Source organism: Suillus subaureus (assembly GCF_016647635.1).
Source record: "Suillus subaureus strain MN1 chromosome Unknown BJ212scaffold_21, whole genome shotgun sequence".
Classification (NCBI taxonomy): Eukaryota; Fungi; Basidiomycota; class Agaricomycetes; order Boletales; family Suillaceae; genus Suillus; species Suillus subaureus.
This window is the reverse complement of record NW_024538577.1, coordinates 107,135-129,640: the sequence shown is the minus strand read 5'-3', so window position 1 is coordinate 129,640 and position 22,506 is coordinate 107,135. Positions and strand designations below refer to the sequence as shown.

Sequence of the window (22,506 nt, the reverse complement as noted above, 5' to 3'; positions counted from 1 at the left end):
TCCACCATCGCTCGCGACCTCGCTGACCGTGATCCGGAGATGAAACGAACATTGGCGAATGCAGTCGAAAATGCACACGCGCTTAAGAACACGTCAGATATCATCCAGCAGTGGCGCAAGCTGTTTATGGAACCGCTAAAGAAGTTATCTGGATCGAGTGCGGGGCCTGTCTTAATTGTGATCGAAGCGCTGGATGAGAGTGGCGAAGTCGAGACACGGCGTAGCCTTCTCCGCATACTTGCCGGTACATTAGAGGGCGAAGGTCTTCCCAAAATTACCGAACTCCCATCCAACTTTCGGATTCTCGTCACCTCTCGCCCACTTCGTGATATCGATTCTGAATTTCGGGGTGCTCCACATATTCAACAATTATCTATGGACAAGATTCCAGAAGGAGTCTCGAAGAAAGACATCCATACTTTTGTGTCTCACGAGCTGAAAAAGGTGTCTGATCTTGGAGACAAAGAATTTAGAGACCTCGCTGACAAAGCTGGTGGACTATTCGAGTGGGCGCGTCTTGCATGCAAATACATCCAAGAAATCGCTCCTGGCTCAAGCGCAATCGATCGTTTCAATGATGTCGTGTCCCACGATCATGGAGAGCGAGAAAACTTGTTGTATGGCATATATAGCTTCATTTTAGGAGAAAACATGCGGAAGGACAGACACACCACAGAAGCTGGTTATCAACGAGCGCTAGCGAGGTTTCATTCCGTGATGGGCCAAATACTTGGCTCAGCCGAACCCCTCCCTGTAGATGCGCTGAATGCGATGCGGCGCCGTTTTCCAGACCTAAGGGAGCATTACGAAGTGCAAGTCGTGTTAGCAGATATGGGATCGCTGCTAAGCGGCACCACCAACTCGTCCGACCCCGTCCAACCCCTTCACGCATCCTTCCGCGAATTCCTGACAGACAAATCATCCAGCGGAGACTTTTTCGTGGAGATATCGAATGCGCAACGCAATCTTGCTTTTGCGTCACTTCGTATGATGGAACATGGCCTTCGCTTCAATATGTGTAATTTAAAATCTTCACACATCCCTAATAGCGAAGATGCGGGGCTGCCAGATCGAGTCGCGACATGCATTCCCTCGCATCTGTCCTATTCCTCTCGATTTTGGGCTACGCACGTACGAGCAACGGACTTCGACACGGAGCTCGCAAAGGAAATAGAATCGTTCTTCGACGACGAGCGGCTGCTCTTTTGGATCGAATCACTCGGCCTTCTCGATGGACTCAGTGTTGCAGTTGCTGTGCTTCCACTTATTTCCCAGTGGCTGAAGGTGAGGACAGAGTCCCCTGGTGGTGTCGCGCAAAGTGCTTACGCGCGAACACAGGGCCAATTCGGGTATGAAAATATCTTGTCCACTGCAAAGGATGTGCAGAGATTCGTCCAACTCTTTGCTGGGATGATTTTGCACAGCACGCCGCATCTGTATGTATCAGCGCTGCCATTTTCGCCCATCAAGTCCACGATAGCCACAGTTTACTGCAAGGTTTCCGAACACTCTTCGTCTGATACATGGACGTCTTGTGAACTGGACGGCTATTCAGACCGTGATCAGTGGTCACACTGATTCGGTTTTGTCAGCCTCGTTCTCCCCCGATGGCACTCGCATCGTGTCTGGTTCAAAGGATTCCACTGTCCGGGTGTGGGATGCAGCGACGGGGCTGCCATTAGGTGAGCCCTTCCGAGGGCACACTAGTTGGGTTCGGTCAGTCTCATTCTCCCCCGATGGCACTCGTATCGTGTCTGGTTCTTGGGATTCCACTGTCCGGGTGTGGGATGCAGCGACGGGGCTGCCATTGGGTGAGCCCTTCCGAGGGCACACTAGTTGGGTTCGGTCAGTCTCGTTCTCCCCCGATGGCACTCGCATCGTGTCTGGTTCAAGGGATTCCACTGTCCGGGTGTGGGATGCAGTGACGGGGCTGCCATTGGGTGAGCCCTTCCGAGGGCACACTAGTGAGGTTTTGTCAGTCTCGTTCTCCCCCGATGGCACTCGCATCGTGTCTGGTTCTTGGGATTCCACTGTCCGGGTGTGGGATGCAGCGACGGGGCTGCCATTGGGTGAGCCCTTCCGAGGGCACACTAGTTGGGTTCGGTCAGTCTCGTTCTCCCCCGATGGCACTCGCATCGTGTCTGGTTCAAAGGATTCCACTGTCCGGGTGTGGGATGCAGCGACAGGGCTGCCATTGGGTGAGCCCTTCCGAGGGCACACTAGTGAGGTTTGGTCAGTCTCGTTCTCCCCCGATGGCACTCGCATCGTGTCTGGTTCTTGGGATTACACTGTCCGGGTGTGGGATGCAGCGACGGGGCTGCCATTAGGTGAGCCCTTCCGAGGGCACACTAGTGAGGTTTTGTCAGTCTCGTTCTCCCCCGATGGCACTCGTATCGCGTCTGGTTCTAAGGATTCCACTGTCCGGGTGTGGGATGCAGCGACGGGGCTGCCATTAGGTGAGCCCTTCCGAGGGCACACTAGTTAGGTTTTGTCAGTCTCGTTCTCCCCCGATGGCACTCACATCGTGTCTGGTTCTTGGGATTCCACTGTCCGGGTGTGGGATGCAGCGACGGCGCACGAGCACACTGAGATCCACTCCTCTGTATCTTTGGAAAGCCGTCCCACCGCACGTTGCAAAGGAGAAACCACCCCGTTGACCAATACTTGGAACAATCGCGCCATTTGCTTCTCATCAAACTTGGAACATGCGCTTCAAAACCCTGCTGAGCTACTTGAGAGCACCTCTCATCAAGATCGTGATTCAAACTCTTTCTTGCTGGAAGATGGATGGGTAGTAGCACCCGATAGTCGGCTACTTTTCTGGGTACCACTCACTTCCCAAGAACGATCATTTAATTCTCTTGGGACTGTACTTGTGATACCCAGTGGGCAAGAGATTGATTTAAGTCGCATGGCTCATGGAGAACACTGGTCGAATTGCCGAGATCCGTGAGTTCTTAGCCTTAACGGTCCCTCACAGTTGCTAAATCAATACTTCTAGCCCTACTTGTCGATGATCCAATTGTAGCATTACCGAATGTACAGTTTCGTTCCATGTCAATCCTACGCCTGGCGCCGAGCTTGAATTTGAAGTTGTCCACGTGAGATAACCTGACGAAAGCCAGACTGAGCACGACCTCAAATGCCACCGCTCTAAGTTGGTCCGAGTGCATCCTGAGGACTACGAATCCAGTGACCGTGGTTGTGTGCATGTCGCCCTTATAAACTGTCGTACCAGTCGATGATCAAAACCACTTCAAAGCCTGGGTGACTATCGGTACCGAACCCACCATCTTCGAGAATCTTATGGTAATACTGGCTTTCTTTCATGTAAAGTATCATCCTCCCCTGATTCACTCTCGTTGTACTAATACTCGCTTCATAAATCTGACTCGAGTCTGACTGGATTATTGATAACAGCAGGTGTCGTGAACGTCATGGTGAAACAAGAACCTGTGTAGATCCATTAGGGACTCTGGAGTATTATCGGACGGCGTCGCCCTCGAATCTAGTACGTCTCCGCTAGAGTCCAAGCAAATAACGTAACCTGAAGTTGATACATGGCCATTCACGCTATCATTGTGGTTGCAAAGTGCATGAACGCAGGTTCCCAAAATCTAGTCCGCACCATAAGCTTATATGATGATACCCGGTACCGTGGAGCAACGACGACGCGATGAGGCAAGATGGCGATGGTTTGCTGTTTTAGTGCTCTTCGTTGTTCCTCTGACCAGGATGCTTTAAAAAGCATCTCACACAAGTAACAAGTTAATGATTCTTTGATTGATACAACGTCGATTCCTATTGTTGTTATTCCGATACCAATTATCTCAAATCAAGTTCGATGGGTATTGAAAGTCCTCCATGCCCATGAAGTTCTCCTTCATGTTTCTTGTCGAAACGAACGAGTAGAAGATGACATCCGGAACCTATGAGTTCTTCTTTTCCTTCTGCTTCCCGTTGTGCCGTGCGTCTCATCCCATTCATCGTCAATGTCAATCACTTGCCTTTCGGGAACCGAAGCCGTGGGTTTTGGAGCAGTAAGGACATAACACCGTCGTTTCGCGGTGCTAAAAATGAGGCTAGCCGCATCAGTGAGCGTCCAAGGGGACTGGTGTTGTTTAGCTGCACTAATTGCGGTTGTGGTATTCGAGGATACGAGAGTTTCCAGGTATGCGTGAAAAGCCAGCGCGTCGTAGGATAGCAGATACCTTCATAGATCCTAGGTCAATGGCGGTATAAAATGGACAGCAGACGACAACATAGGAAATATAGTAAATAGTAGAGACCGAGTGTAGATGATGAAAACATACGTTAATAGACGTCTGAGCATCGCGAGGTCACCCACAAGTTGCTTATGGGCCGACCTTGTGCCATACGGGGTCTAATTGCCTGCGGACTACTGCATCAAAGGAGTGGAAGTATGCAGACTCTACATTAAGATCATCAAGCTCAAGCTGTGAGATGAATGAATGAGGATTTGTTCAGGCGCAAATAAGGTCAGCTCAAAGATACTTACTATCTTGTTAGATCTCTTGAGCTCGGAAAGGGTGACGGTCATATATTGGACTATCGCATGGTGAATTGCCTCCATAGGCTCTGTAAGATGCTGATAAAATTCGATAGCATCTACTTTACGTGTTTCGAGCGTTTTCTTGACGTCTTCGTGAAATCTGGAGCAAAAACAGATAAGAAAGACGACGACAAGAGCACTAGAAGGTGAATAACACGAATATCAGTGAGGAAGGAGGACGCCCACCGTGGATATATATGAACGCGTCTCAATTGAAGCTCCTTCATGATGTTCTTCAGCGGAGACATGCCACTGGTGATATGCTCCGGCTGGTCTGAGAATGCTTTGAGAAAGCCGGCCTTATTCTTTTCACGATACAGCCGGACAATAAATGCTTCAAGGGAGAGAGCAGTGACCCTAGGGGAGCGGCGATTCATCACCAAGTATAACGCAGAAGAACGGTCACGCACTTTTCAGCATGTAAGATGATTATACCCATTATGAGCTCCGTTGGGATGTCGGATTGCAGCACGTCAACGATAAGAATGCGGGAGGTGACAGAAATGAGGCCGCCATTCTTGTAGAGGTCCTGGCTGTGAGCGTCATGTTTATATGCTGCGGAAGAACAACACGAATAGTTACGAGTCGTTCTCAAAGTGATCATTTTTTTACGATAGACATGAATAACTTACCTATCCCGCTTGCCCATCTCATAACCCACAATTCGCAATCCAGGCCGCCTGCACCCCATGACACCCAGTTCATCTCCAATAGCTGTCTCCTCTTCTAGTGAAGCGTTCAAGAGTAAAATAACACTTTGCTTTGAGTCGTATATTTGCAGGAACGCACATGTGATACGACGAAGTCCAAACCCACAGGCAAGGATTAGCAAGTCTGAAGTTGCAGGGTCGTGAATCTCGATTTATGGAACGGTGACGTTGCAATAAGATTGAATTTGCATACGGTAAGCTAGACGTGACTGAAGGTCTAGTGTCTTGGACTTACATCGGCGAATGTCCCAATTTCTGTCACGATCATGTCTGTCGACTGTCCAATTGTTAACGCGTGTCTCGAGCTCTGATATCTTTGCCAAGTACGTCATTGTCATCTATCTAGTGTAGCCCCGAGAACAAATTACAAAGCACACTAGTTCGGTTTGGTCAGTCTCGTTCTCCCCCAAGCGATTCCACTGTCCGGGTGTGGGATGCAGCAACGGTGCAGGAGCACACTGAGATCCACTCCTCTGTATCTTCTTTGGATAGCCGTCCCACCACACCTTCCAAGCAAGAAACTATCCCATCGACCAATACTTGAAGTAATCGCACCATCTGCTTCTCCTCAAACTTGGAAGATGCACTTCAACACCCTACTGAGCTACTCGAGAGCACCTCTCATCAAGATCGTGATTCAAACTCTTTCTTGCTGAAAGATGGATGGGTAGTAACACCCGACGATCTTTTCTGGGTACCACCCGCTTCCCGAATACGACCATTTAATTCTCTTGGGGCTGTATTGATGATACCTAGTGGGCAAGAGATTGATTGAAGTCGCATGGCTCATGGAGAACACTGGTCGAATTGGCGTATGTTACGGATGAGTTCTCTATATGGGTCGGCCAAACTTTTGCAGATCTTCACAATGCCACATTAGTTCGTGCATCATCCACTATTTCATGACCTCAATCTAACGACTGTAAAATCCTAGGAAACATTCTTCTGTAATGTCGAGCCCATCTCTATGCGTTCTGATCACAGTGCACTTTCCACTGAAAGTTCCTCTGTCGTGAATGAGCCCATCCCGTCACAGCTATCAGTCGCCTCAGACCACAGCTCGCTTTCCACCGAAAGTATCTCCAATATGGATGAGCTCATCCCATCAGAGCTATCCACCACTACCCTGAGACGTAGACAAAGAACAAGAAACATCTGTCATCAAGAACCAAACTTCCTCCGCTGAGCTACGACTTTGATGCTGACACCGGAGAAACCAATCGCCAAACCCCCTAGTACCTGGAGAAGCATTCGTGCCATCATCTTATCATCATGTACAGGACAATTCTACGAAGTTTATGTATTGTGTTGATGTTCGCTTGTGGCAGGGTTTAACGTTTTCCTGGTGTTTATTCCTCTATCAGTATGTCTTTTTGCATCAGTCTGAATCATTTCTGACTGATCGTCGTGTGAAGTGGGCCATTCATTTCACTCTCCCTGATCAACACACTCTGATCTTCGTCTGTAAGTTGACACACTACCTCTTAAATTTCTGAGGTGCTACAGCGTGCTACTGCAGCATCGTTTCTTGCTATCATATCATTGGATAAGGTGAGTACAAGCTCGCTTTTTTGTAATTTTACAACACTAAGCCACCATCAGCTCCGGGCGTATGCTACGGACGACCTCTCCATACGAGTTGGCCAAACTTTAGCAGGTCTTCTCAATGCTACATTGGTTCGTGCATCATCCACTATCTCATGACCTCAATCTAATGAGTGTAAAATTCTAGGAAAATGTGTCAGTCAAAATTTTCATGTTAATCGTTCTCTAACTATTCATGCATTCTTCCATAGTGTTGAACTCATCGTCTCTGTGCGTTCTAATATCGGCGAACTTGCACAGCGAGATGCTGATGTTACACTCTAGCTTATAGCCCTCACAAAATGCGAACTCAATTGTTCAGTCCTCCTGTATGTCCATTGATTTCCCTTGCGACCCTAGACCCATAATTATTTTTAGTGATAGGATCTATATTAAGCAATCTTCGTTGGTATTCTTACCTTCCATTTTAAAATGAATTAACCACACCCCAGTCCTGGTACTCGGCATGTGCTTCTTTGCAGGTGGCATGCGCTTTTCAGAACAGGGTTTCGGACTTGGTATGGTTGTGCTGGTGCCAAATACCTATTCTTACTTTTGTTGACAGGTACGATGCAACTGAATTCATCGCTGCTTACCATTAGCGCCATTGCTATTTTGCTGCCTGGCGCTTTCCACATGGCATTACAGGGCTATCCTTCGTATAGCGAGTTGTCAACAAATTACAGCATACTAAGGATCAGCCATGGTGTACGTCTCCGATGCCTTAACATGAAATTGTCCTCACACCATCATCCAGCTTGCCATCATTCTCCTTTTTAGTAAGTCAACCAAAACACAGCTGCCAATCACCTAATTTTGTTTAGTCTACAGCTCGTATTTAGTTGTTCAACTGTTTTCACACAAAGCCCTCTATGACGGCAATAATGCGGACATACAAAAGACGAAAGGCTACGAGGGACATAATCCGTGGCTACAGTTGAGACTCTACCGTCGTAAGGCTGCCAAACCTATAGTATCCCCTGAACCAATGGATGACGAAGAAGCTATAATCGATACCACTGGGTTTGCATCCACGGAGGACGCGGACTCCGAGGTAGAAACATATATGAGCGTCCCTGTGGCCCTTGGGCTTCTGGTCGTTGTAACTGCAGTGCGTGCCACTGCCTGTGACTGCCTGTGCTGACGTCAATCCTAAAATATTCTTGCTCCAGTTAATAGCTGCTACCGCCGAGTTTCTCGTAGACTCCATCAACGGCCTGAACGAATCTCAGGTCATCAGCAAAGAGTTTATCGCCGTGATCTTGCTGCCAATAGTTGGCAATGTCACTTCAGTTACAGCGGCCTTCAAGGGTCACATAACCCTGAGCTTGGGTGTTGCTGTTGGGTCAAGTATTGTGCGTTTGTTTACCTGGTTGTCTTTCTGAGATCACTGACTTGTTTCTAGCAAGTCGCACTCTTTGTTGCCCCGTGCGTCTCATAGTTGTGTTTCCTGTCACTAGTTTTTCACTGTTCATATTTTTGCAGGTTCATCGTGACACTCGCTTGGACCATGGGTAAACCATTGACGTTCCTCTTCGACCCATTGGAGTCCATCGTGTTATTCGTCTCTGGTGTGTATATTATCTCAATAAGGCAGATGATGATGAAACAAACACATGTATCAGTTCTCACCGTAAACTACGTCATACAAGACGGCAAGTCAAATTGGTTAGAGGGCATGATTCTCATGGGTAAGTCCCGACTGCATTTTGAGTTGCACTCATGCTGAGCTTTGTGCAGGCTTATACTTGATCTTGGCTGTCACATTCTGGTTTTACCCTGGTACATCGCTATCTGAAATGATGTTTGTAGGGTGCTGAGTAGTTCTCCCTTAGGCACTCCAGGCATCTTCCCGAACTGTTAGAAAGGACAACTGGCTAGCAGTCCTCTCGGCTATGGACCACGACCACGCATGCACACTCGCTATTCGAAGCCAACTGTTGACTAATGATCAACATCCACATACCACTCCTTCCTTGAACCTGCTATACGACATACATTTAACGACAGTATAAAACCAGCAAACATTATAATTTATACCTCCTTACACCCCACAATTTTGGTGTAGACATCGTTTATTTTGACGTCCAATTTGTGTCCGTCTCATATCCACTTACTGGATGGGTACCTCGCACGACACTTGACTGCGACACTTTCATGGTCTTTTGGTGGATCATATAGGTTTCATACGGGACGTATTATTATTAGCACTTTATGATGAATTCTAGTTCCCCTGTCCGAATCATAGCGGCGGCTTGCCGCCAGTCTGACCATTCAGGCCATATGGCCAGTTTGATACATCTAATCTAGGCTGCAAGCCTAGAACTAGGATACATCTACGACCGTCATTGTCTACTGTCCGCAAGGATGTATCCTGGGGAGAATCAGTGGGATAGTTTCTTCAGCCCTTGGCTGCCTACTATATACCCTTATTTCCTTCAGGTTAGGAACTCGTTTATACTGAGCACCGCTGGTGCGCACCATGAAAAAATGTGGCATGTCGAGCTGGAAGACTTACTTGAGTTATTGAACCATACACCAGCCAACCATAACTTAACTGCAGCGGGATCTCAGTTCCAAATCCTCGAATTGGAATTAACAGAAGGTTAAAGGAAACCAACAAAAGCGGGTAAAGTCTGCATCCTTCTAAGTTATTTTTCCCTTGCCATCTGTTACAATTTTTTTTCAATCTTCCCCAATTACCAATCTAAAGTGCTTGCGATTTACATTGCTATGTCGATCCGCGTGCCTCTCTCTTCATCAGGGGCTTGTCTTTCTTTTAGACATCGTTTTCGCCATTTCCAGTTCTCGCCGTTGCAACTCATCCCAATCTGGCGGCACGTGCAGCTGGAAGACGTGAACGAGGTAGTTTTGTTGTAAGGATTAATATTCATTCTCAAACTATTGTTGATCTGATGCATGTGTAGCGTAGTTCAAGAAATAGACGAGGCATTTTACGTGGAACTACAAGAGGTGGAGGAGTGATCGGTCATGGCATTCGTGGATCAGGGAAATATTTGGTGGTGTTCAAGCTGACGGCCATCAGGCGAGTGTTTGATACATTCAGTCGCAGGATCCCTATTGCTCAAGGACAGTGGAATTTGCCCAGGAGCAACTCAATTCAGTAATGAACCGTGTGCTGTGGGGCTTGTGCCACGACAGGACCTGAATGAGAATGTGTACATGATGCTTCGAGTTTTGTTGGAAGTCAGAATACAGATAGATTCTATGGTTTGTGCTGCCTTTGTATCATTCCTATGAAACCTTCTGTGATTAACCATCAGGAATTTTCACAGGGTCAGAGCACAACCGTTGGGCTAAGCACATTGTGCGACCTAGAAGTAACATGAACACTGCTATAGACCACCGGGTCACAATGCATGGTCTCACTCACAATGTGTCTACACTGCTGTGTACGACACTACCATTCATGAGGTGACTATTAAAGGCAGGGCTTCTTCAAGCCAGCTTTGCCTCTTACTCGCCCGTCATGGATCTACCTTTCGGTTTAACGACCTTCCAACTGAGCTTGCCCTCCTCATCCTCAGGGACGCCGCGCAACCCACCTTTGACCAGACTGAAAAATATGATAAGGTCAACTGTCCATACTCTTCCGCGCTCAAACTCTGTCTCATCTCCAAAGATTTCAGGCGTGCAGTGCTTCCCGAACTCCTACACACCATATTGCTACCGGAATCTCGAAACATGAGAGTGTTCGTGCAAGCTCTGCTTATACAGGAGGCATACAAGCAGGCAAGCAGCGATCTCCACTTTGATTATGCACCCCATGTGCATAAGATGTGGATTGGATCCGATGGTGGCAATCTCACACCAGCTGACTTGCTCGCCAATCACCGGGAATATGCACTGCAACCGTCTGAGCGCCCGCTTGCCATCAGTCTCCTAACTCTGGTGATGTTCGCTGCATCATCACTTGCCCTCAGCTGTACAAGTGTAGACCTTCTTATAGAATGCTTGGAACACGCATGGAAGTCCCGTCCGGTCATACCCATCAACGAAGAACATTCCCAGCCTCCTTGGAACACCCAAACACTGACACTATCGTATGGGGAACCCATCAGCCGCACAAAGTGGAAATGCCTCACAGATACTCCCCAGGGATCTGCTTTCCTTGCTTCAATCTGTCACCTTTCATCTATCACATACCTATGCCGCGATAACCCGCTGACAGTCTACCACTTGCCCAAGTGGATGGGGACTGCTCCATTGGTATCTTTCAAGAGCCTTCAGACTGTCATACTGCCGTACCCGTGTACCACACCCCCCATCAGTATACGAGCGCTGAGCACTACTGGAATTAATATGCAGATGCATCTGCTGACGTTGCCCACAGCCCTGCTGAAGGACTCCAAGAATGGCATTCCCCAGGCAATAAAGGCATTCGATGGTATTATTTGTCCTGGAGGGGAGGCTACTCGATCGGATGGAACCTGTTTACAGGTATCTGAAGTACTCTGGTATTATTTGGGGTGGGAGAGAGTTTGGGCCTGGATGTTATGAAGTGGAGTAGAGGTATTATGATATATTACTGTACATGCCAGCATGTACATTTCTCGGTATCCAATGGACGTTCTTGAAAATTCCATTGTGTGCTTTGTTCACCGTTTATCAGTGTCACTTGACAAGGCACGAGTCTAGGATTTGTAAGTCACATACATAGCGACGAAGTGTTCTCAGTCTCGTCGCACAACGCTAGCATGTTTCGTTTCAACGTTATATTTTTCAGAACAGCCGTGAACAATATCGACTTACAGCCCTGCATCTGGGCCTTCGTGTTTCTCAAATCATGCGCGATTTCATCCAACATTTCGACGAGTATCTTACCTTCTAACGTAAATGCAGGTCATAAAGCGCCTTTTTTCCTCTCCCCCCGATGCATAAAGTCATAACAAGCATTCCCCGGCTCAACACCCAAAATACCTTGCACGCCCTTTCTTTCCAGCTCGCATAATTCCCTGACACTCCCCACCTTGCTCATCACATATTTGACATTCTTCGCCGTCACTCCTGGTAGACATCGCAGCAGCTCCTCTGCAGCAGCGTTGATGCCTGCGCCAGCCTCTGGGTCTTCCTCGGCGCCAATTGCAATCGCGCGGTTAGGGTCCGGCTCGAAGGCGTTGGCTTTGAGATCGTTAAATATATCTGCCGTACCATAGGGGGACGACGACCATATGATTCGAACACGAGGAAAGTGGAGCACAAGGAGAACAAGTTTGGATTGAACAGAGGGTGGAGCGCGATCAGAATCCGTTGGACCTGTTGATTTCTTCGCAGGATATTTGTTCGTGGGTTTAGCATATGATTTCGCTGATTCTGCTACGGTCTGAAAGACAGGTGAGGCGGTAAATATTTGGAGATCTGTCGTGTAAGATGTACCTCAAGTGAGAACGCCTTGTTCTCCTCGAACTCAATGAGCAATATAGGCTGCTTATAGTGCACCGACATCAGCTCGCATTGTGTGTACCTGCAACTTATCAGCGACAAAGAGGCATGAATCCGAGAGACCTACAATCGACCACTATTGAAGCTCGCTACTAAGTCAGGTATGCTCTTCCTCTCGACGCAAATATCTGGCGTGAGGATATAATCCCCGACAGTCAGCGTCGCCGGAATAACGAGCAGGCCAGATGCGTGAAGAAGCGAAGGTAGTGTTGAACGGAATTCGCGCATGTCGACGATAACCTGCGATGCCACAGTACTCAGCTCCTTCCTTCCGCCTGCGAGACGGGTACTGATTGTTTTGATGACTGCATCGCTTTTCCCAGCGTGCTTGTCCTCGAAGATCGGCAGGAGCATAGACTAGACATGGTGATGAACGACTCGCACCACGCGCAAGATAGTGAACCAAACGACGCACTCCGCGTTCCTTGATCAGCTTCTCGAAAGACTCCTTCTCGCGCCTCAGTCCAGCAAGGTACTTGTGCTCCTCGCAAGAGAGTTGATAGACCATGAAATATACACGGACGCCCATACCAGGGTTCGAGTTTCTGTACACCTGTCCAGTTGCCACATCAGACTCAAGAGTGTCAACCTCTCCCGGATGAAAGACTAACCTCGATGCGCCTCACGAAATCAAGGTTGGGTTCAAACATCACGATAAATCTCGGCTGTAGTTCTGCGAGAATCTGGTCGTCCATGTCATCGGTATATGCACGCACAATAACCGTCTGCGAGGGTGCAAGCAAGCCGTAGTGCGTGTCAAAGTCTATTTCCGCCCCGCTTGAGAGAAGCGTTTCAAGGAGGAGAGCGTCTGCATCGGAGGAGACAAGAAAGTCTGAAGGTTGACTTGCGAGACTAGATCTGATCTCAGTGAGGAGTGCACAAATACAAGCATCCTTACGCACAAGGCTGCGATATCATCTGCATCGTCTATCGACTCCACTTTTGGATCGACAACCGCTGGTTTACTCGGTGCAACAGTCATTGGTGCACCACCACGCATCCTTCTCCGATTCGCACTTCGTTCTTGTCTCGTCTTGTCCTTCCTCCTCAAAGCCTCACTAATCTCGCCCTCGGGTTGCAATGATGGCTGTGGCTGCGGGGCAGAAAACTGAGCTGGTTGTTGGTACCTTGGATTTTTTTGTCTGGCGTTCTCGCCTTTCCAATAGAGGTATCTGCGCAATTTGTGCTCCATCATAGATCGCCCACGAGAGCCTTTCGGTGCAGTGCCGTCCATCTCCCCCAGGAACTCACTCACGAGGGTAGAAGAACGTGGAGAGGAGGTCATGACAAGTACCATGTTTGTCCCGCGAGTTGGCGGACCTGACGCACGTCAAGCAAGAAAATTGCTCGGTCAATAGGACTCACGAGTTGACAATGCCTCCTGTCTCATCAATTCTTCCTCAATTTCTTGAAGTACGTCTGCAAGGAGATCCCACTTTGGAAGCTCTTCGAGCACTGGAGACATGTTATCCGGAACCCATGAATTCTTCTTTTCCTTTTCCTTCTGCTTCCCGTTATCTCTACTATTGCCTCCCGCTATACCGTGCGCCTCATCAAGTGCAGCCCATGCATCTTCATCGTCAATGTCAATCACTCGCCTATCGGGAACCGAAGCCGTGGGTTTTGGAGCAGTAAGGACATAACACCGTCGTTTTGCAGTGCTAAAAATGATGTTAGCCGCATCGGTGAGCATCCAAGGGGATTGGTGTTGTTTAGCTGCACCGGTCGCGGTTGTAGTATTCGAGGCTACAAGAGTTTCAAGGTATGCGTGAAAAGCGAGAGCGTCATAGGACAACAGGTACCTTGATGGAGCCCAGGTCAGTGGCGGTATAAAATGGACAGCAGACGATAACACAGGAAATATGGTGAATATCAGGGACTGGGTGTACAATGAAAAGAGTGATAATTATGATGAAAACATACGTTAATAGACGTCTGAGCGTCGCGAGGTCACCCACAAGTTGCTTCGTCCGTGGGCCGACCTTGTGCCATACGGGGTCTAATTGCCTGCGGACTACTGCATCAAAGGAGCGGAAGTATGCGGACTCTACATTAAGATCATCAAGCTCAAGCTGTGAGATGAATGGACAAGATTTCGTTCAGGCGCAAATAAGGTCAGCTCAAAGATACTTACTGTCTTGTTAGATCTCTTGAGCTCGGAAAGGGTGACGGTCATACATTGGACTATCGCATGGTGAATCGCCTCCATAGGCTCTGTAAGATGCTGATACAATTCGATAACATCTGCTTTGCGGGTTTCGAGGGTTTTCTTAACGTCTTCGTGAAATCTGGAGTAAAAACGGGTGAGAAAGATGTTGACAAGAGCACTAGAAGGTGAATAACACGAACATCAGTGAGGAAGGAGGACACCCACCGTGGATATATATGAACGCGTCTCAATTGAAGCTCCTTCATGATGTTCTTCAGCGGAGACATGCCACTGGTGATATGCTCCGGCTGGTCTGAGAATGCTTTGAGAAAGCCGGCCTTATTCTTTTCTCGATACAAGCCGGACAATGAATGCTTCAAGGGAGAGAGCAGCTAACCCTAGGGGAGCAGCAATTCATCACCGAGCATAACGCAGAAGAACAGTCACGCACTTTTCAGCATGTAAAATGATTATACCCGTTATGAGCTCCGTTGGAATGTCGGATTGCAGCACGTCAACGATAAGAATGCGAGAGGTGACAGAAATGAGGCCGCCATTCTTGTAGAGGTCCTGTCTGTGAGCGTCGTGTTAATATGCTGCGGAAGAACAACACGAATAGTTGCGAGTCGTTCTCAAAGTGATCGTTTTTCACGACAGACATGAATAACTTACCTATCCCGCTTTCCCATCTCATAACTCACAATTCGCAATCCGGGCCGCCTGCACCCCATGATACCTAGTTCATCCCCAATAGCTGTCTCCTCTTCTGGCGAGGCGTTTAAGAGCAAAATAAGGCTTTGCTTTGAGTCATATATTTGCATGAGCGTGCATATGATACGACGAAGTCCAAGTCCACGAGCAAGGATTAGCAAGTCTGAAGTTGCAGGGTCATGAATCTCCTCAAGTATTGATTTGTGAAACGGCAGGAGTATTGACATTGCAATAGGATTGAATTCGAACTACTTGCATACGATAAGACATGATCTAGAGCGGCCGAAGCTTAGAAGTCTCTCGGACTTACATAAGCATTCTCAGCTGTCCCGATTTGCTCTTGCCAGGCTGACTTCTCTGCGCTTTTGAACGCTTCTGATGCGATCATGTCTGTCGATTGTCTAATAAATAAATTGTATAACAACCATTCTTCATTGCATGCCTACTCCTACACTTGCTTTTGACTGCGTTGCATTCTGTGTGAAACACCTTAATACGCCTTCGCGTTAACGCGCGTCCCGAGCGTGCTCAACGAGTTGATGATATATTTGCTAAGTATGTCGTCGTCATCTATTTAGTAGTGCTATGATCTCTCACCCAAGCCTATTACGACTGTTGGTAGCCCTGAGAACAAAGTACGAAGACTATCTCTAGTATAGCCGCCTTCGTCGGATTGTGGTGCGTTTTCTGTTGTATCTCTGAACGCATGCATCGATGTGGATTCGCAGTCAGAATCCCAGCTTCTCGCCTTCCGATTTCTTACTGACATCGGAGGCAGCGCAGTTTTGTCGGTAAGGCTTACATTTGTTGAATGTAATATATTTGATCTGAATGGCTGACCACTTCAGATTGGCGGCGGCTTCCTTGGAGACTGCTGGGTACCAGAAGAAAGGGGACAAGTTGTTTATTGTCGCCTTAGCTCCGTTATTGGGACCTGTTGTGGGACCTATCACAGGTGCCTGGTTTGTGGCTATTCTAACTTCGATGGCAATACCTAAATCTTCGCCAGGATTGCTGAACTCTCGACCTGGAGATGAGTGGTATGTAACGCTTTTACCAATGGAGGATTATTCTCATTTCTACAGTTTTGGTCTACATCCATTGTGGATGTAGTTATTCATATCGTTGGATTGTTTATACTTCAAGAGAGTACGGTAGGTCACTGACTAGATGCGATTCGCTCTTCATCCTCATCAATACTATTCAGCTTATGGACCCATCTTGTTGGAAAGGAAGGCAGAGCGGATTCGCAGATCGATGATACCGAGAAGGAACCACAACGAGCAGTCTGCACCATTTCAGTCAAGATCGCTCGTAAGTCCCCTTACAATCGCTGTAACTTACAAGATGACGATATTTTATATAGCTGGCAGACTATCATGGCCAAATCGCCCTTTTGCACTCTTCGCCCAAAAGCCAATCGTACAGCTCCTCGGCATTTACATGGCGTATTTGTACGGGTTGCTTTATCGTAAGTTACCTATTCTTCGACAGACGTGATCTCACATAGCCTCTCAATCTTTCTGACGACGATACCATCGATCTTTCAGGGTGTATACCAGCGGTCAACTGGAATCGCCTTTATTACATTGCACTTGGAATAGGGTTGGTCGGGGCGTGCCAATTAAGTGCGATAACGACGGACAAGGTTTACATTCATCTCAAGAGTAAAAACGGTGGTGTTGGGAAGCCGGAGTTCAAATTGCGTTCGTTGTATTGTTCTAATGCCCTTGCTTGAGTGCTCGCTCAACTTACCATCAGCTGCTATGGTTCCCGGATCTCTGCTACTTCCAATTGGGTGCTTGATCGTAAGCTGGACTTCTGAAGCCCATACTCATTGGATAGCTTCAGATATTGTTGGTTTGATTCTCCTACGTAGAACTGCTTCTCTACTGACGGTTTTGACAGGGTATGGCGCTTGTGGGAGCAGGTACTATTCTGAGTTTCCAGTGCATCCAAACCTACCTCCTTGAATGTTTTCCGCTTCATGCCGCTTCCGGTACGTGTAATTCGGTTCTCGTGTAACTCATCTCAAATCTTTCACGTTCAGCGATTGCCGCTGTCGCCTTTTTGAGCTCTCTGGCACGCTTTGGATTTCCCTTGTTTGCTCCAGCGATGTATGACGCACTCGGGTTCGGGAGGGCGATATTATTCTGGCAGTCGCGGCAATCATCTCAAGCTGTCCTGCGTACGTCTTCGACCTTATTCCTTTCACTATCACCTTCGATAGTAATACCTACAGGCCCTGGATATGTTGGTATTACGGGGAGCGGATACGGAACAGCAGTCAGCATGCGCGTTGATAACCCTAGATGAATTGAGGAGCTAATAACAGACTTATGTGGAAGATCAGAACAAGCCATAAACACATCAGAATACTATTCACAGCTGTACCTCCACACGATTAGGTGCCATAAGTATGTACAATAATTCCAAAATATAGAAATTGTCCTAAATCGTTCTAATCTAACTGACAAGCTCACCACCAACGAATCTCTGTCCATAGTAGGGGTCCAAATATTGCACACGCTGTCCATAACTACATAAAAACGTTAGCCGGCATCACTGAAGATCAAGTAGTGGGACGTACGACTCTACAGCTCAGCCAGAATAGTCGAGGGTAATCTAGTATTGAGGGTATTTGCATGATATGCATGTCCGAATGTTTTTCGTCAGTGTGTACTCCACCATTCCCAGTCGTATCGGGGGTGCCATTCATATGTGACTCGCTATTTGCACGAGGCGTGTGTATACGTCGAGGATGTGCAAAGAGCACCCATATAGAATAAATTGCCACATAGAAGAAGTGGTATGCAAGGAGTGAGGTTGAAGGTACAATTCTAGGTCGGCAGTCAACACAGAAAACACGGCAGTCGTGACTGGGAAATCACTCACCCGCTCAGCAATGATACTGGACCACGGACAGATTCCCCTCCCCTTTCGAAATACTTGAAACATCCGTCTTGGAAGACAGTTAAACACTCGCCATCAGCCCCAAACACGTCGTAAAGGGCAACGCTCATAATGTTGATGGTCGCAGCCAACCCTTTGCGTTCCCACCACCATTTGTCGAGGACGTCCTTCATCTGGCTCCAGTCCAATAGATCGTTTATCTTATCAAGGTGCTGGGAAAGTATGTATACGTCGGACAGTGCAACGGTCATACCGCCACCTGTTAGCGGATGGCGCATGTTCCAGGCGTCCCCGAGAAGGATGACACCACGTTTGTGCGTCTGAGAGGCAGGCGGTAGGAATGAGTTAGGCATGCGGCGAACACGGTCAGTAGCAAGAGCAGCACGGATCGGCTCATGTAGTTGATTAGGGAGGGAAGGCAAAATTTCAGCGAGGATATGTTTCTGGGGGGTCTTGAGCGCATGTCAGCTATGAACAGCGAAAAACAAACCTTCAAGTCAGATGGTATGGGACCTTTTACATCTACGAGAATGCGGGTATCGTGTTCCGATATTTGATATAGCAAAACAGGTCCGTGGCCACGTACGAGTGCGACAGTGCCGTGCTGCGATATCGGCAATCGTGCATCCTTCAGTATCGCACCACAGAAATGCGACCTGGTATTTGAAGGGCGTGCAGATGGACCTTGTACGGTATTACGGAAGTTCGAGAAGCACCCGTCCGCAATAACTGTTAAGTCTGCGAGGATAACTTCCTTCTCCTTCCCGCTAGAACGCGTAGCCTTTACACCGACGACCCTTCCTTCCTCTTCCACCAGTGCATTTACGGTTGCTTCGATGACGTCCACACCTTTTGCGCGCATTGCGTGTTCCCTCAGTCCCTGCACGAATAGTCCATGGTGGAAACTCCGTCCTTCTCGTCCGTCAGGATACGGGATATGGACAATGCGACCATCTTGAACGACCGCATATCCGTGTACTGGTATCGCGTCTATACCTTCTAATGCACCTTGTAAGCCAAGCTTGTCGAGGAAGGCGACACCGGCAGGTTGGAGCAGCTCGCCGACTATGCGGTCAGGTTCAGCAAGGCTCCGCTCGAGGAGTGCAATACGACGTTGTGGAGCTGAAGACTGTGATAGTGCGTGGGCAAGAGCTGAGCCAGCGATGCCAGCGCCGACAATAAGCACGTCATACTGTGAGGACATCAACGCGGGTAGTAAAGCAAAATTGAATATTCAAAACTATAGCAAACCCTTAAAAGCATCCGCATCGTCATGCATGTGATTTGACGCTCCGACTCGTATGATCTTTACCAGATATTCCTACCTGGCGATCCTATGTGTTTTCGTGGTCTCTTGCCAATTATTCCCCCGACTTTCAAAAATTACATCCACTTCATTGGCAAGTCTAAAGCTCAGATTCCCCGGTAAACCTCTGCGGGAAGCTTCAATGTCAACGTGCAACTTTTCGTCATACCTCAGGTCCCGGAAGGCAAATTTTCTAGCTGATAATGGGGAGGGATGGACAGTAGTAATGGGCAATGAAGCGGGCGGTATGCTCAACCGTATTTTGCTCGTTTTCAGTCCTTACCGTTGTTTTGCACCACATAGATCTTGATTCTCTCGCTAGTGCACTCGCATATGCATGGTTGCGCTCCGACACGAGCGAAAAAGCGATCGCATACGTAGCTACACCTAAGGATGATTTCGTCCTTAGAGCAGAGAATTTGCACGCCCTCGGTCTCGCTGGAATCAAATACCCTTTTGAAGAGCTCTATTGCTCTGGTGATCCTATGCCATCACAAGTGTCGCAGTTTGCACTTGTGGATCACAATGTCCTTCACACTAGACATGCATCTCCAACAGCCAGGGTTGTTGCAGTGATAGATCACCACGAGGACGAAGGACAATACAAGGATACAGCTGATCCCAGGATAGTCGAACCGGCCGGAAGTTGCTCGTCTCTTGTTGCAAGATTGTATCAATCGTCCCCCGATCTTCCCATACCCACAGAATTGTCAATGCTATTGCTGAGTGCTATTTTGATCGATACCCATGGCCTAAAAGAGGGAGGAAAAGCTATGGATGTCGACAGGGAGGCAGCTGCCTTTTTAATTTCCCAGTCCCTTTTAGAACACAATGAAGAAGTCTCCGCATCATCAGATAAACAACAAATCACTCACCTCCCTTCCGTTCAGTCTCTGTCCGCGACGTTGGGAGAGAAGAAGCTATCCGTATCCCACCTCAGCACGCGGGACCTGCTGCGGAGAGACTACAAGGAGTACGCATTCAGCACGCCTGCATCCAAGGATGCTACGCTATCTTCCGATGCAATAAGAGCGGGTCTTGCCACCGTCCCACTTCGCCTCTCTGCATTCTTTGCATCATCGAGTTATCCTGTAAAAGAAATTCAAGATTGGCTCGCCGAAAGAGATCTGAGCGTTCTTGGCATACTCACTACTTTTCGAAGCAAGAAGGGCAAGGGAAGGCGGGAGCAACTTTGGATAATCAAGGCAGATGAAGGCATCGCAGAGAAACTTTGGCAGGGCCTCGAATCAAGCGAAGAGCTCAAGTTGAAAAGGCTCGATTTCTCAAAGTTCGTTGGCGGCGCTAACGCGGCTGAGGAATCTGAGGACGAGGATGCTGAAGAAGTCACGACCGATGAAGCGCAGTTTGGGGAGTCATATGTTGCAAGGGCATACAAGCAGGGTAATGCGAGCGCGACGAGGAAGCAGACTGCCCCCATTCTCCGGAGACTTATGGAAGGGTTATGAACTCATGAGGTGATTGTTTGACACGATTTGAAACTCGCTCGTACCTGATATATCTGATGCATATGTATAAAGACACCTAATGAACCCATACAAAGTTAACGACTACTGTGTCGGATTATCCTTACGTTTCTGCATCAGGAATCAGAACCTTTGCACTTTTATTCATGGCATGGTTGCACGTCCAGCTCACGTGTTTGAGCGTAGTAAACTCTTGGATCCCTTCCTTCAAACAGGATCTTTACTACAGCTCAGGTTTACGCACGCTATGGCTGACAATCAGCAGCCCGCCGCCCACACACCGCCCACAACATCCACATCTTACATTTCCTGTTTGGAAACTGCAGCGTTTTTGATGTACTTGTACGGCCTGTGGCAAGCACTTCTAATACTTGTGGACCCGGTGATACAAACACTTTATATTCCGTGTTGGCAGTATTTTTCTTCGTTCTGCCTCTTTCCATCTTCCCATCTACTTACACTTCGCATCATGAATGCCGACATCCCTGCACTCGATTGTCGAGAAGTCGTTGAAGATCTGGTAGACCGTCTGGGCTCTCTAAGCTTTTTTCTGGACGGTATTTATGACTTAATGAAATTCAGTAACTTGGAAGACTATGAATTACAACGCTACAGTCGAAAGGTCTCGCCTTTACAATCAAATCATTTATAGTTAACTGACCATGATTTCAGATAATCGCGTTGACTGAGGTAAATATGTTCTCAAGTCTCGCAAATTCTTTCAATAATGTTCTCGGTATGAAGGGCGCACGCATGACTCTCAAACGTGAGGGAGTGGTCTTGTACCTTTTCGTTCTTTGTCCAGAGGAACTTTTGCCGTACAAGTCGGCGTATTTCAAAACACTTGTTTGGATCAGACGCCGCAGGCACGCGTTTCCCGCTGACATAGGGGGTAAACATCAGTCGTTATTCTGTTGGATTTCCGTATTCATCATTTATACAGATCGAATCGCTTCGCTTCTGTTTGTTCTAGAGAGTAATTTCGTCATACGGTGCGGAGGAGTGGACACTCGTGCCCAACTGGGCATTGAGGAGTTGCTAGTGCCTAAGAACCCACTAGCCGCTTGTAAAAGCACCGCTCAAATTGCAGCACATACTACTGCTGTCCCGTCGGCACGGACGTCATACGCAACGTCGGACGTTATGTTACGTACGTAAAACTGCTGCGATAAGTATTCAGGAGACCTAGATTGACCAATAATTTTTAGCACCGGATGCTTGGGCGAAAAAAAAGCACAGAATCCACCAGCTTGCAAAATATGTGAAGTCAGAAGCTGCAAATACGTACTATCCACCAGCTCCTCACCAATACCTGCCGAGCGACAACTGGGAGCCCCCTCGTCTTCGAAGGCCATTTGTTCGAACAAAAGCCCAACGTTTTGAGGTTGGCACTAGGAAGCAGTCGTCACTTGATGACCTTTTCAATCTCCAACCTTTTTCCCTGGACTAATTCCTTCCGCATTGTACTTCATCACGACTGGAACATCATCCCCTTTTGTTACATGGCTGTTCTTCCAAGCTTGACTTTTGTAATGATACATCCATTGCCCATCCCATTATCTACGGACAATCCTTCTTCCTCGGCTGCCGTACCACTAGTCTTTGAAGTTTAA

The 22,506-nt window shown here is 47.9% G+C and overlaps 8 protein-coding genes across 8 annotated transcripts; 5 read left to right on the top strand and 3 right to left on the bottom strand.

Annotated features, from left to right (window-relative positions):
- Positions 1-4,081: 4,081 nt before the first annotated feature.
- Positions 4,082-5,758, bottom strand: BJ212DRAFT_1362489 (uncharacterized protein). Its single transcript, XM_041335953.1, has 7 exons — positions 5,664-5,758; positions 5,206-5,606; positions 4,984-5,106; positions 4,760-4,930; positions 4,520-4,673; positions 4,314-4,457; positions 4,082-4,211 (listed from the first exon to the last, which is right to left on the bottom strand). Exons 2-6 carry the CDS (start codon positions 5,262-5,264, stop codon positions 4,356-4,358), a joined length of 609 nt encoding a protein of 202 aa, XP_041191732.1. The 5' UTR covers positions 5,265-5,606; positions 5,664-5,758; the 3' UTR covers positions 4,082-4,211; positions 4,314-4,355.
- A 492-nt stretch (positions 5,759-6,250) lies between these two features.
- BJ212DRAFT_1300592 (uncharacterized protein) lies at positions 6,251-8,687 on the top strand (the record flags this gene model as incomplete). The annotated part of the gene is made up of 17 exons (XM_041333008.1): positions 6,251-6,416; positions 6,612-6,646; positions 6,699-6,747; positions 6,803-6,834; positions 6,886-6,960; positions 7,016-7,023; positions 7,080-7,098; positions 7,160-7,196; positions 7,320-7,385; positions 7,433-7,575; positions 7,625-7,646; positions 7,692-7,978; positions 8,040-8,222; positions 8,273-8,295; positions 8,353-8,438; positions 8,493-8,558; positions 8,608-8,687. The coding sequence occupies 17 exons, from the start codon at positions 6,251-6,253 to the stop codon at positions 8,685-8,687; spliced, it is 1,377 nt and encodes a 458-aa protein (XP_041191731.1).
- Positions 8,688-10,209: 1,522 nt separating this feature from the next.
- BJ212DRAFT_360748 (uncharacterized protein) lies at positions 10,210-11,321 on the top strand. The gene is made up of 3 exons (XM_041343007.1): positions 10,210-10,461; positions 10,518-10,931; positions 10,987-11,321. The coding sequence occupies exons 1-3, from the start codon at positions 10,358-10,360 to the stop codon at positions 11,054-11,056; spliced, it is 588 nt and encodes a 195-aa protein (XP_041191730.1). The 5' UTR covers positions 10,210-10,357; the 3' UTR covers positions 11,057-11,321.
- Positions 11,322-11,731: 410 nt separating this feature from the next.
- Positions 11,732-15,417, bottom strand: BJ212DRAFT_1482008 (uncharacterized protein; the record flags this gene model as incomplete). The annotated part of the gene is made up of 11 exons (XM_041340349.1): positions 11,732-12,211; positions 12,265-12,352; positions 12,398-12,687; positions 12,746-12,883; positions 12,942-13,182; positions 13,233-13,650; positions 13,696-14,132; positions 14,254-14,402; positions 14,465-14,618; positions 14,931-15,053; positions 15,152-15,417. The coding sequence occupies 11 exons, from the start codon at positions 15,415-15,417 to the stop codon at positions 11,732-11,734; spliced, it is 2,784 nt and encodes a 927-aa protein (XP_041191729.1).
- Positions 15,418-16,021: 604 nt separating this feature from the next.
- BJ212DRAFT_1482007 (uncharacterized protein) lies at positions 16,022-17,506 on the top strand (the record flags this gene model as incomplete). The annotated part of the gene is made up of 8 exons (XM_041340348.1): positions 16,022-16,230; positions 16,398-16,504; positions 16,557-16,661; positions 16,741-16,896; positions 16,952-17,046; positions 17,099-17,189; positions 17,241-17,378; positions 17,433-17,506. The coding sequence occupies 8 exons, from the start codon at positions 16,022-16,024 to the stop codon at positions 17,504-17,506; spliced, it is 975 nt and encodes a 324-aa protein (XP_041191728.1).
- On the bottom strand, positions 17,417-19,350 carry BJ212DRAFT_360569 (SE-domain-containing protein). The gene is made up of 4 exons (XM_041343006.1): positions 18,594-19,350; positions 18,086-18,546; positions 17,781-18,030; positions 17,417-17,729 (listed from the first exon to the last, which is right to left on the bottom strand). The coding sequence occupies exons 1-4, from the start codon at positions 19,305-19,307 to the stop codon at positions 17,670-17,672; spliced, it is 1,485 nt and encodes a 494-aa protein (XP_041191727.1). The 5' UTR covers positions 19,308-19,350; the 3' UTR covers positions 17,417-17,669.
- Positions 19,351-19,551: 201 nt separating this feature from the next.
- BJ212DRAFT_1274390 (uncharacterized protein) lies at positions 19,552-20,875 on the top strand (the record flags this gene model as incomplete). Its single annotated transcript, XM_041331154.1, has 3 exons — positions 19,552-19,654; positions 19,713-20,701; positions 20,774-20,875. 3 exons carry the CDS (start codon positions 19,552-19,554, stop codon positions 20,873-20,875), a joined length of 1,194 nt encoding a protein of 397 aa, XP_041191726.1.
- A 487-nt stretch (positions 20,876-21,362) lies between these two features.
- Positions 21,363-22,343, top strand: BJ212DRAFT_1300586 (uncharacterized protein; the record flags this gene model as incomplete). Its single annotated transcript, XM_041333007.1, has 4 exons — positions 21,363-21,515; positions 21,566-21,785; positions 21,837-22,043; positions 22,102-22,343. The coding sequence occupies 4 exons, from the start codon at positions 21,363-21,365 to the stop codon at positions 22,341-22,343; spliced, it is 822 nt and encodes a 273-aa protein (XP_041191725.1).
- Positions 22,344-22,506: the final 163 nt, after the last annotated feature.

Excerpts from the sequence above, each read along its gene's own strand:
- BJ212DRAFT_1362489 (XM_041335953.1), bottom strand. The coding sequence starts at position 5,264 with ATGGGGTGCAGGCGGCCTGGATTGCGAATTGTGGGTTATGAGATGGGC. Across the intron at positions 4,931-4,983 it reads ATCATCTTACATGCTGAAAA|GGTCACTGCTCTCTCCCTTG; the intron begins GTGCGTGACCGT and ends CCGCTCCCCTAG. Across the intron at positions 4,674-4,759 it reads CGCGTTCATATATATCCACG|ATTTCACGAAGACGTCAAGA; the intron begins GTGGGCGTCCTC and ends TTTTTGCTCCAG.
- BJ212DRAFT_360748 (XM_041343007.1), top strand. The coding sequence starts at position 10,358 with ATGGATCTACCTTTCGGTTTAACGACCTTCCAACTGAGCTTGCCCTCC. Across the intron at positions 10,462-10,517 it reads AGACTGAAAAATATGATAAG|GCGTGCAGTGCTTCCCGAAC; the intron begins GTCAACTGTCCA and ends CAAAGATTTCAG. Across the intron at positions 10,932-10,986 it reads ACCCAAACACTGACACTATC|GGATCTGCTTTCCTTGCTTC; the intron begins GTATGGGGAACC and ends GATACTCCCCAG.
- BJ212DRAFT_360569 (XM_041343006.1), bottom strand. The coding sequence starts at position 19,307 with ATGTCCTCACAGTATGACGTGCTTATTGTCGGCGCTGGCATCGCTGGC. Across the intron at positions 18,547-18,593 it reads CCATACCATCTGACTTGAAG|AAACATATCCTCGCTGAAAT; the intron begins GTTTGTTTTTCG and ends AAGACCCCCCAG. Across the intron at positions 18,031-18,085 it reads CCAGTATCATTGCTGAGCGG|AATTGTACCTTCAACCTCAC; the intron begins GTGAGTGATTTC and ends CTGCCGACCTAG.